General features: G+C 38.8%; 1 protein-coding gene across 2 annotated transcripts in view; it reads right to left on the minus strand.

Moving 5' to 3' along the window:
- Positions 1–12,564, minus strand: part of LOC134360230 (phosphoinositide 3-kinase regulatory subunit 6-like) — a 117,325-nt gene that overhangs the window by 54,317 nt on the left and 50,444 nt on the right. For both annotated transcript variants that reach the window (XM_063074317.1, XM_063074318.1), the window contains exons 5-8: positions 8,377–8,468; positions 6,801–6,866; positions 5,141–5,273; positions 691–760 (exon numbers count right to left, since the gene is read on the minus strand). In XM_063074317.1, the coding sequence (XP_062930387.1) occupies positions 691–760; positions 5,141–5,273; positions 6,801–6,866; positions 8,377–8,468 (361 nt within the window). The remainder of the gene's footprint in view (positions 1–690; positions 761–5,140; positions 5,274–6,800; positions 6,867–8,376; positions 8,469–12,564) is intronic.

Below are 12,564 nucleotides of genomic sequence, written 5' to 3' on the forward strand. Positions count from 1 at the left end.
GCCTGAAATGGCAACTGATTTTGCAGGCTCTGGAACAGATGTCTATTCCAACCGGGGCTGCAAAATCTTCTCTACCTGCTCAACTTGGAGACATTACTATGATACTGGGCAGGGACAACCCTGAAAGAATTCTGAGCAACACACAAAAAATGCTGGAGGAACTCAGCAGGCCAGACAGCATCATTGGAAGAGTACAGTCGATGTTTCTGGCTGAGATCCTTCCTACAGTCGACGTCTCAGCCCGAAACGTTGACTGTTTACTCTTTTCCCTAGATGCTGCCTGGCCTGCTGAGTTCCTCCAGCATTTTGTGTGTTTTGCTTGGATTTCCAGCATCTGCAGATTTTCCCTTGTTTCTGGTAGAATTCTGCTTGTTTTGTTTCTTTTGTTTTATTAAACTCTGTTTGGAGCAGTACAAATTTGGACTGTGGCCAACAGCCTCTCTGCAGATTGCTCTGTTCTCAATAATAACTGTCCTTAGAAGCAACCGACTGGGAATGCTTTGATTCCATGAAAAATCTGGAGTCCCGAAAGACTCCTCAGGAGCAGGTTCTTAAGCACATTTCTGCCTCCTCGCCTATGGTCCCCAGATCATTTTGAGTAGCCACTACAACACTGAGCAAAGAACTAAACTGATTTTGCAGCACTGCCTTAAGCTGTTATTAATTTGTCATCTATTTGATCATACTTACTTTTCTCGGTGTGAAAAAGTGTCATTTTTTAGCCCATGTTCAGAAATAACTGCCCTTTGGTACAAAATGCCTGTAATATAATGGTCATTAATTAGATTAAACAGGTACACATTGAAAGCCAACGTTAATCAATTTTGTTCTAATCCTTTATGTCCTTAACAGTTTGTGATTTCATATCTAAAGACAATATAATTTCTCAAATATCTTTAGTCAAAATAAATCACTTTTCTAAACAGCTTAAAACAGTGAAATTTATCCTATTTTCTGAGAAATGCCATGATTTTTAGCAATGTGAATTTAACAATGCAATTTAACAAATTTAGATGTACATTCAACAAAGCTAATCTTTACAACATTTTTATTGAATTTTACATATATTTCACATATACAAATAAACAATAATAATTAAACTAAATAGTGAAACATGTCCTCATGTTTTTCACAATCAACAAAGGAAAAGAAATATAACATTTCACATGCTTCACATATTTAACAAAGAAGTAAAATAAAAACACATCAGAAAAAAAATGTAGAAGCACTCAACAACACAAAGCTATTTCAAAATGACTGTGCACCTTGACATCCAAGAAACTCCAATAAAGGTTTCCACACATTTTCAAATTCTCCTGCCCTTCCTCTGGTTATAAAGCTAATCTTTAATGTATATTTAATAATTGATGATGCAAACACATTTGACAGAATAAACTTCTTAATAATCAGAAAACACCATGTTTGAAATATGCTAAAAATGGTCCAGGTTGTACAAGTTAGTGTAACGGTCTGTCCAACAGAAAAATATATTTCACCAGCCAGACCATAAGACCATAAGGCATAGGAGCAGAATTAGGCCATTTAGCCCATCAAGTCTGCTCCACCATTGCATCATGGCTGATAGTGGATTCCACTCAACGCCATACACCTGCTTTCTCGTGACATCCTTTGATGCCCTGACCAATCAGGAAATGATCAACTTCTGCCTTAAATATATGCACGGACTTGGCCTCCACCGCAGTCTGTGACAGAGCATTCCACAGATTTACTACTCTCTGCTAAAAAAAGAAATCCTTTCTACCTCTGTTCTAAAGGGTCACCCCTTAATTTTGAGGGTGTGCCCTCTAGTTCTGGATGCCTCCACCATAGGAAACATCCTCTTCACATCCACCCTATCTAGTCCTTTCAACATTCAGTAGATTTCAACAGATCCCCACGCATTCTCCTAAATTCCAGTGAGTACAGGCCCAAAGCTGCCAAACGCTCCTCATATGTTAACCCCTTTTTCCTGCAATCATCCTCATGAACTTCCTCTGTATTCTTTCCAATGACAACACATCCTTTCTGAGATAGGGGGCCCAAATCTGTTGACAATACTCCAAGTGTGGCCTGACTAATATCTTATAAAGGCTCAGAATGATCTCTTTGCTTTTATATTCTATTCCCCTTGAGGTAAGTGCTAACATTGCATTTGCTTTCTTTATCACAGACTCAACCTGTAAATTAACCTTCTGGGAGTCTTGCATGAGGACTCCTAAGTCTTTCTGCACCTCTGATGTTTGAACCTTCTCCCCATTTAAATAATAGTCTGCACTATTATCCCCTTTACCAAAATGCATTAACATATATTTCCCAATACTGTATTCCATCTGCCACATTTTCCCCATTCTTCCAATTTGTCTAAGTCCTGCTGCAATTGCATCGCTTCCTCTGCACTACCCATCTTCGTATCTTCCACAGACTTTGCTACAAAGGCATCAATTCCATTATCCAAATAATTGACAAACAGCGTGAAAAATAGTGGTCCCAATACTGACTCCTGAGGAACACCACTAATCAATGGCAGCACCAGAAAAGGACCCTTTTATTCCTACTCGTTGCCTCTTGCCTGTCAGCCATTCCACTATCCATGCCAGTATCTTTCCTGTAATGCCATAGGATTTTGTTAAGCAGCTCGTGTGTGGCACCTTATCAAAAGACTTCTGAAAATCCAAGTAAATATCATCCACTGCGTTCCTTTGTCCACCCTACTTGTTACTTCCTCGAAGATCTCTAACAAATTTGTCAGGCAACATTTCTCCGTACAGAAACCATGCAGGTTTTGACTTCTTTTATCATTAGAGTTCAAGTACCTCGAAACCTCATCCTTATTAATAGACTCCAACACTTTCCCAACGACTGAGGTTAGCCTAACTGGCCCATAATTTCCCTTCTTTTGCTTTCCTCCCTTCTTAAAGAGTGGAGTGACATTTGCAATCTTCCAGTCCTGCAGGACCACGTCACAATCAAGTGATTCTTGAAAGATCAAGACCAACACATCTGTTATCTCTTCAGCAGCCTCTCTCAGGACTCTGGGATGAAGTCCGTCTGGCCCAGGTGACTTATCCACCTTCAGAACTTTGAATTTGCCTAGCACTTTTTCCTTTGCTATAGCAATGGCACTCACTCCTACTCCCTGACACTCAAGGACCTCTAGCACACTGCTAATGTCTTCCACAGTGAAGACTAATGCAAAGTACCTAGAAAGTTCATCTGCCATTTCTTTGTCCCCCACTACTACCTCACCAGCATCATTTTCCAGTGGTCCAATATCAATGCTCACCTCCCTTTTACTCTTTGTATAACAAAAAAACTTTTGGTATCCTGCTTCATATTATTGGCTAGTCTGCCCTGATACTTCATCTTTTCCCTTCTTGTAGCTTTTTTAGTTGCCTTTTGTTGGATTTTAAAAGCTCCCAATCATCCAACTTCCCACTCACCTTTGCTATCTTATATGTCCTTTCCTTGGCTTTTAAGTAGTCCTTAACTTCCTTTGTCAGCCACGGTTGCCTTCCCCTGCCATTTAATAACTTCTTCCTCTGTGGGACATATCTATCCTGCACCTTGAACTATTCTCAAAAACTTCAACTATCTCTGCTCTGCTGTTATTCCTGCCAGTATCTTCCTCCAATCAATTTGGGCAAGCTTCTCGCTCATTCTCTATAATTCCCTTTATTCCATTGCAATACTCACAACAATGTGAGTTATGCTTCTCCCTCTCAAGCTGCAGTATGAATTCAATCATATTATGATCACTGTCTCCAAAGGGTACCTTTACATTAAGCTCCCTAATAAGATCTGGGTTATTACACAACACCCAATCTAAGACAGCTTTTCCCCAAGTAGACTCAAGCACAAGCTGCTCTAAAAAGCCATCTCATAGGCATTCAACAAATTCCCTCCCTTGTGATATGACACCAACCTGATGTTCCCAATCCCCTTGCATATCAAAGTCCCCCATAACAATTGTGTCATTACCTGTATTACATGCCTTTTCCAGCTTCCTTTACAATCTCAAGCCCGCATCTTGGCTATCATTTGGAAGCCTATATATAATCCCCATAATGGCTATTTTTACCCTTGCAGTTCCTTAACTCCACATACATTCGATATTCTCTGTCCCTATGTCACCTCTTTCTAAAGATGTAATTCCATCTCTTACCGACAGAGCCACACCATCATCTATGCCTTCCTGCCTGTCATTTCGATACAAAGTATATCCTTTGATGTTAAGCTCCCAACTATGGCCTCCTTTCAGCTACAACTCAGTGATGCCCACAACATCATACTGGACAATCTCTAATTGCGCCATGAGTTTGTCCACCTTATTCCAAATGCTACGTGCATTTAAATACAGCAACTTCAGTCCTGCATTCTTTACCCTTTTGAATTTTGCCTCTGTGGTACAATTTAACTTTTTACTCTGTCTGCATTTGTACCCAATCATTGACTTGTTCTTCCTTACATTCATGTTACACCCATCATCTACTTGTAAACCTGCTGGCTCATCCTCAACTCTATCGTACTGGTTCCCATTCCCCTGCCATATTAGTTTAAGCTACTCCCAACATCTCTAGTAAACCTGCCCGCAAGAATATTGGTCCCCCTTGGATTCAAGTGCACCTTTTGTACAAGAGCTGAGAAGTGAAATTAGTGCATCTTGACATGGACCGAAGTGAGTTTATTCACTGTTGTTAGAAATACATTCATTCAGGTTGGGTAGAAGTGTTTGGGGAGCAGGAAATGAATCACTTGGTTCACAAAACCTGATACCTTCCTGTAACCACACACACTCATAAATGCCAAGATGTTGATGGTGGGGTGATTTAACAAATAATGCTGTTAGATGTCAAGGAAAGCCATACATGATACCTGTAAGCACATACTGTATGCTATTTGGCTCTCAGCAACCCAACCACGAATTCTGTGCCGTCTTTCTGCATGGGTCAGAGAATTATTTCATATTCTGGACAGCTGTGAATGGAACATCATGCATACTTCTGCAAACCTCCTCATTTCCAGCCTTATGACAAAGTAAAGATCAATAATAAAGCCAGCAGTGATGCTTAGACCAAGGCGACAGCAGTCTACATCACTAAAGATTAAGGGTTCAGGATTTATTTAGATTTTATCCACATACCTGGCGCTTTTCTTTCAGCTCTTAACATGACTGCATATTGATGTCCAATTGTACAGTAGGGCTTGGGGAAGGATAGGAGCCCTTTGCAAAATGTATATGTTTTTTCATAAAGATTATCAGGAATATATGCAGCCTGGAAAAGAAAGTTGTTTATGACAATGGGGTATTTCTTAACAAGCTTTGTAAGAAAACTTTTAGGCATCACTTCACTTCAAATAGCCAATGCAAAACAACTTAGTAAACTGTGGCAGTAAGAGGAACATGCATTCTTAAAACGCATTGTGGGCCACCTACAAGATTTGAGGCCCTGTCGCTGCAATATTCAACTGTGCAAAGTGGACAGAGGAACAGACAGGTTGCAGTAAACTGTCATAAGTAGGTCAAAGGCAAGGTTTTCTGACAGAAAGAGCTGTCACAAGGCTTACATTCATTACTAATTATCCCCCAGCCCCAGAACCCATGACGTGGGACCCTTGACAGCAGAACCAACCTGCTTCTGCCCGTACAGTGTGGGGCAGTGTGTACTGAAATGAAATTTATAGAAGTCCAACCAAACACTGCAAAAATCCAGGCATCTCCATGTGTGGTCATGCCAAAGACTGAAGAAAAACTTGCAGTAACTGTGACTGGTGCTTCTAGATTGCACTTAGCAATGGGTTTCCTAGAGTGTATCAATCATTCATCTTACATCAACATTATAATATGGAATAGAAAACATACACCGCAGAGAAACCCAATGAGAAGGAAGCATTATATTGAAACTGAAATTAGCTTTTGACAATAATGTGGTTTGTACTATACATTGTACGGTTTGATTTTATCCTGTTTTTTTTAACACACTAAGAAGACCCATTCTTTTATTACTAGGAGTTATACAAATCTAACTTGGTGACCACTTTGCCTCCAATTCTCCCTTCCCCTTTCATCATGTCCACTGCCTCTCATAGCAGTGTCACCTTCAAAGTAACATTTTACTGTGCAATTTCCAATGGAAATTTGTACTTGGTGAGGAGAGCCAATGAAATAAAAACAGGGTATTACCTATATCCAAAAAATAATTGGATTAATAAGTAAATTCTAATTTGTGAAGTAGCTGAGTAAATAATATTTTAAAGAAGTGGGGCAACATGGTAATGTAACAGTTAGCACAACGGGTTACAATACTAGCAATCCGGGTTCAGATCCCACTGCTGCTTGTAAGGCGTTCATATGTTCTCCCCTTGGGTTTCCTCCGGGTGCTCCAGTTTCCACCCACAGTCCAAAGACATACCAATTTGGTAGGTTAATTGGCTTTTGTAAATTGTCCCATGATTAGGCCAGGATTAAATCAGGGGATTACTGGGCAGCATGGCTCGAAGGGTTGGAAGGGCCTATTCCGCACTGCATCTCAATAACTAAGTAAATTTTGTGTAGCGTTATCCCTTACATTACTGCGAGATTGAAAGTCTCCATAGGAGAACTGCAGGGGTAAAAGATGGATAGTTTATTAAGGCAAGGACAGTGGAGGCACAAGCTATATATATATATATATATATATACATACACATACATACACACACACACACACACACTTGCTAAATCCAAAATGTTATTAAGTCAACTATTTTATGCTTCTCTCAATCTGTACACAAATACTCACCACTGGTCTTTCTGTACCCACCTGAATAATGGCATACATTAAAATGTTCAGTAAAGGTAAAATGTAGTGCTTATTGTTTTTCTTTGCCTATAAGAGAAAAAAAATCCAGTTACTTTAACTCAAGAATCAGTACTTAAAAATCTTTTCAATAATACATTAAAGGCATCTCATCTTCATTCATTCAGAAGTTCACAGTGCTGCTGAGAATACCACTTGACTAAATCTAGCCTTGCACAATGGCTTAAGTCAGAGTTTAGACTATTAAACTGGCAAGCAGGCTTCACCCTCGATTTCTAATGGCAATTTTACGCCTTGTATCTCCTTTGACCAATAAATATATATTATTGATATTAAATATAAATATAATTATTAAATATTTATAAATTAGGATGGCACGGTAGCACAGAGGTTAGCATAAAGCTATTCTATCACCAGCAACATGGGTTCAATTCCACTGCTGTCTGTAAGGAGCTTGTACATTCTTGCCATGACTGCATGAGTTTCCTCTGGGTGCTCCAGTCTCCTCCCACATTCTGAAGATGTACAGTTTGGTAGGTTTGTTGGTGACATGGGTGCAATTGGTCAGCAGGCCGGAAAGGCCTGTTACTGTACCGTATCTCTACAAAAGAAAATTCATAATGTGGCCAAAACATTCACGGTTAATTTTTGCCAAATGTGTACAATATTTCTATTCTTGATTCTAAAACATGCTTCCTACTGCCATGGTCTTTAATTAGAAGCCAAAATATATTGAGATTACTGTCGAAATTACACACTGATGAAATTACTGCTGAAGGCACACACTCAGCGATTCAGGAACAGCTTCTTCCCCTCTGCCATCAAATTTCTGATTGGACATTGAACCCATGAACACTACCTCACTTTTTTTTATATATTATTTCTGTTTTGCCACTATTTTTAATATAACTTTAATATACACGTATACTGACTGTAGTTGAATTACTTATTTATTCTTTCTTTCTATATTATCATGTATTGCATTGAACTGCTGCTGCTAAGTTAACAAATTCACGACACATACCAGTGATAATAAATCTGATTTTAATTCTGATTCTGATTCTGAAATCAATGGACAGGATTAGTCTCTAAAGCATTTTTACTTTCTTTTACATTAGCTGCAAAACAGACTGCAGAAAACCTATGTTTTTAAAACTGGATCTATTGGTCACAGTACATTTGAATTCAAAGGAGAATTCCTATTCACAATATGAACTGCAATGATTTCTGATCGAGGAGCATGTTCTTTTTGAACCACTGAAAACAATATGCTGTGACTTGAATTCATTGACAATGAGTATATGTGGTGTATGTGTGAGACAGTGCAGGCGCAGCTTGCCGTAGTAGAACAATTCATATCATGCATTACCAGGGGATTATCAATCTTCATGATCATTGACCATGAAGACTGAGGTAACTTATTTTTTATTCTTTCTTATTTCTCTTCTAATTATCGTATATTTGTATATCTGTGCACTTGTAATGCTACTGTGACACTATAATTTCCTTTGGGATCAATAAAGTATCTATCTATCTATCTATCTATCTTTTACATGTTTTATTTTAAATAGTTTCTCACCAGTTCCAGTTCACCAATGAGAATTTTAACCAGAAAATTGCTGCTGTATGGGTCTCGTTCAGTCTTCTTATGCAATGTCCACCTAAACATACCTGTAAAAAGAAAGGACTGTCATCATTCCAATAAATATTTCTGTATCTCAATTTCAGTCAATAAAAAGTTTTAAAAAACTATTCTAAAAAGAAGCAGAAATCAGCATAACAATTAGCTTCCCAGGAAAGTGTGAAACTTAGCTCATAGCTTCTCTCTGTAAAGGGAAAAAAAACGTTTTAACCACATAGCTGTAACTCATGATAAGTGGATTCTAATATCTAAGCTCATTCAACTGCAGCTTTTCAATTTTTACATGACATACACTAGTGTTAAGATAATTGCTTTCAATAAAATATAAATGCAATATGGTTTATAATGGGGTAAATAAAAAATGTTTAAAATAAGTACAATATCCAAAAAAAAGATGTTTTTTGCTTTGTCTAAAATTTTGGTGATGATTTTACATTGATATTGAACCAGAATAATTGGAAAAAATATTCATGTATAGTTGGTAATGTATCTACAACTTTATTGTACTTGGCTACGTGGATCATCAAAAGGGAATAAAAGAATGAAGATATTTGGGTGTAATTTAATTATGTACTCATCCAGTATTTTATGCTGGGAACATTCCCTGTAAAGCACAATTACACTTGTCTCTACACATAACTATACAAAAAATTCAAATGTTAATTTGGTTCTGCGAGGAGCCAATTTTATTTCTACTACATGTGTTAAGTTGGGCAAATTAAGTAACTTGATGCTCCCAGGAGGTGCATACGGCCCAGTCCGATAGGGTTAAAGCCCTTCCTGCCATTGAATACATCTACACGGACCACTGTCACAGGAAAGTAGCATCCATCATCAAGGACCCACAGCACCCACGCCATGCTTACTTATCGCTGCTTCTATCAGGAAAAAGGAACAGGAGTCTCACAACCACACCACCAGATTCAGGAACAGTTATTAATCCTCACCCATCAAGCACTTGAACCAGTGGGGATAACTTCACTCAATTTCACTTGTCCCATTACTGAACTGTTCCCACAACCTACGGATTCACATTCAAGGACTCTTCACCTCATGTTCTCAATATTTAATGTTTATTTATTTATTGATTTTTTTTTCTATTTGCACAGTTTGTTGTCTTTTGCACATTGGTTGTTTGTCCGTCCTGATGGCTGTGGTCTTTTATTGAATCGACTATGTTTTTTGGATTTACTGAGAATGCCCACAAGAACACAAATCTCAGGGTTGTATATGGTGACGCGTATACTTCGGTTATAAATTTACTTTGAACGTCATTCACTGCGTCACCATTTTTAAAATTCGTAATGTCTTCCCTCCAATGGCTAATATATAAACAAACTTTGCACACTAAGTCTTTGCATGATCCTCGTCACTTTTCCACTATGCTTCCCAACAACCTTTGTCCCTTTTAAAGGCTGTCCATTTAAAATTGCACCCAGCATTCCAACAAATGTCTTCATTAATATTTAATGACTAAAGATGCCAAAGAGATTGGTGAATGTGTATCTTGATATAGGGAATTACAATTGTTTAAAGACTTTTTATTAGAGTTTGAAATAGATTTTATAAAATTTTCTGATTTCAATTTTTGAATTTAATCCGAACTATTGTGATTAAATTGCCGCATTTAGAGTGAACTAGTACCTAAATTACTGCTGGCTGCAAATTGTAGTAAGTAATGAAAGATCAAAATAACTTGTTCTGGGGTGGACAATCTTTACTTCACCTTACAGTTACACTATTATGACAACCTACAATTCGATACGCATTTTCTCTCTCTCTCTATCTCGGCTACAAGCCAAGCCCTTTTAACACAAAGCTATCTTGGAGGCTCATCTGTTGATGATGCAGTGAGGCATAACTTCTGGCAATAGGCTCAAAAGTTCAAATTAAATTTATTATCAAAGTACTTATATGTTGTGATAAACTACCCTGAAATTCATTTTGTTGCAGGTAATTACAGGAAAATAAAGAACTACAATGGAATTTATGAAAGACAACTATACATAAACAAAGAGTAACAAACCAATGTGCAAAAGAAGACAAATCATGCAAATAAAAGCAAGTAAGTAAATAATACTGAGAACTTGAGTTGTAGAGTCCTTGAAAGTGAGTCTATAGACAGCTCAGTATTGAGGTGAGTGAAGTTACCAACACTGGATCAGGTGCCTGACAGTTGTAGGATAATAACTGGTCGTGAACCTGTTGGTGTGGATCCAAAGTCTCCTTTCTGTACCTTCTGCTCAATTGCAGCAGAGAGAATAGGTCATGGCCTGGATGGTGGGGGACTTGATGATGGATGCTGCTTTCTTGTGGCAGCCCTCCATGTAAATGCACTCAATGGTTGTGAGGACTTTGCCTCTGAAGGACTGGGTAGTATCTAGCACTTTTTGTTCCTGGTATTTGATGTTTCCATACCAAGCTGTGATGGATGGATAGTCTCCACTGAGCATCTATAGAAGTTTATCAAAGTTTTAGTTGAGATGCAGAATCTATGCAAACTTCTGAAATGCCTGCTTCGCTGCCGCTGCTACTGTGTGGTCCGAAATCTCCGGAGCTTAAGGCCCTGAGTCCTCGGCTTTGCTTGTCGCTCGGTGGCTGGGGCAAGGTCGAAGCGCTCGGCAGAGGATGGTGCTCGGTGTCGGAGGGCTGGTCGGAGGCTCAGAGTCCGCTGCGGTCGGGTGCTTCCAATGGTGCTGGATCAGCAAGTTTGCGGCGCTTGGAGGTTCATGGCAGGGAGAGTTTCTCCCTTCTACCGTCTGCGTGAGATGATGAGGCTTACCGGGACTTTGAGACTTTTTTTTTTACCGTGCCCATAGTCTGCTCTTTATCAAATTACGGTATTGGTTTGCACTGTTGTAACTATATGTTATAATTATGTGGTTTTGTCAGTTTTAGTCTTGGTTTGTCCTGTGTTTCTTGTGATATCATTCTAGAGGAACATTGTATCAATTTCTAATGCATGCATTTCTAAATGACAATAAATAAGGACTGAGTGTCTTCATAATCTAAAAAAAAACTTCTAAGAAAGTAGAGGCGCTGCCATGCCTGCTTTCTACGAGTACTTATGCGCTGGTCTCAGGTCAGAATCTCTGATACGGTAATCCCAAGGATTTGAAAGCTATGAATCCTCTCCACCTGTAATCCGCTAATGAAGTCTGGCTCATGGACCTTCGTGTTCTTCCTTCTGTAGTCAATCATCAGCTCTTCTGTTTTGCTGACTTCGAGTGAGAGACTGTTTTTGTGGCACCATACTACCAGATTTTCAGTCTCCTTCCTAGGCTGAATCGTCAGCATCTTGGATCGTGTCGACTTCAGTGATGTCATTCGCAAACTTACATATGGCATTGGAGTTCTACTTGGTCACACAATCACAGGTATAAAGCTAGTAGAGCAGTGTGCTAAGCACACAACCTGATGGTGAAGCTGTACTGATGGAGGAGATGTTGTTGCCAACCTGTACTGACTCAGTCAGCTTTCCCTCAGTGCTGTACCTATTTGGCTGAAGAGATCTTACTTTCATGGTAAACGCCTATTAGATATGAACAACTGAAACTGCAGCGTCCTTTTTGATCTAGCACTGTTTTAACATTTTCCACTCATTTCCTTGAATTACATTCTGGAGATCAAACCTACTGATGTTTCAATAGTTGCACTTACACAGGGGTGTTTTTTCAATGCAGTTCAAGTGAAAGGCTGGATTTGAATGGAATTACATATCCACAATGGCGTTTTCAGGATCAGAATCAGAATCAGGTTTAATATCACCTGCATAAGTTGTGACGTTGTTCTGCAGCAGCAGAACATTGCAATAAACAACAATAAAAACTAACAATTACAATAAGCGTATACAAAAATAAATTAGATGGGAAAATACAGATTTTAAACAAGCCAATCAGATATTAAAAGGAAATTCCCTCAGCATATGGTGAGGCTTCAAATAGCAGCTTCATTGATTACATAGCAGAAGCACACTCGGTTGTTTAATTTTCAATGCAATAGTCCCTTCTCATGACTACTATGAATATCTTAACCTGTGGATTGTCAAGAAGTGCAGGGGGTCAAAGAAGATATTGTTAAACTTCAGCGAATAGACATATACCCCCTGCAATCCCCAAACCCTCT

The sequence above is a fragment of the Mobula hypostoma genome, chromosome 22 (genome assembly GCF_963921235.1).
Source record: "Mobula hypostoma chromosome 22, sMobHyp1.1, whole genome shotgun sequence".
Classification (NCBI taxonomy): Eukaryota; Metazoa; Chordata; class Chondrichthyes; order Myliobatiformes; family Myliobatidae; genus Mobula; species Mobula hypostoma.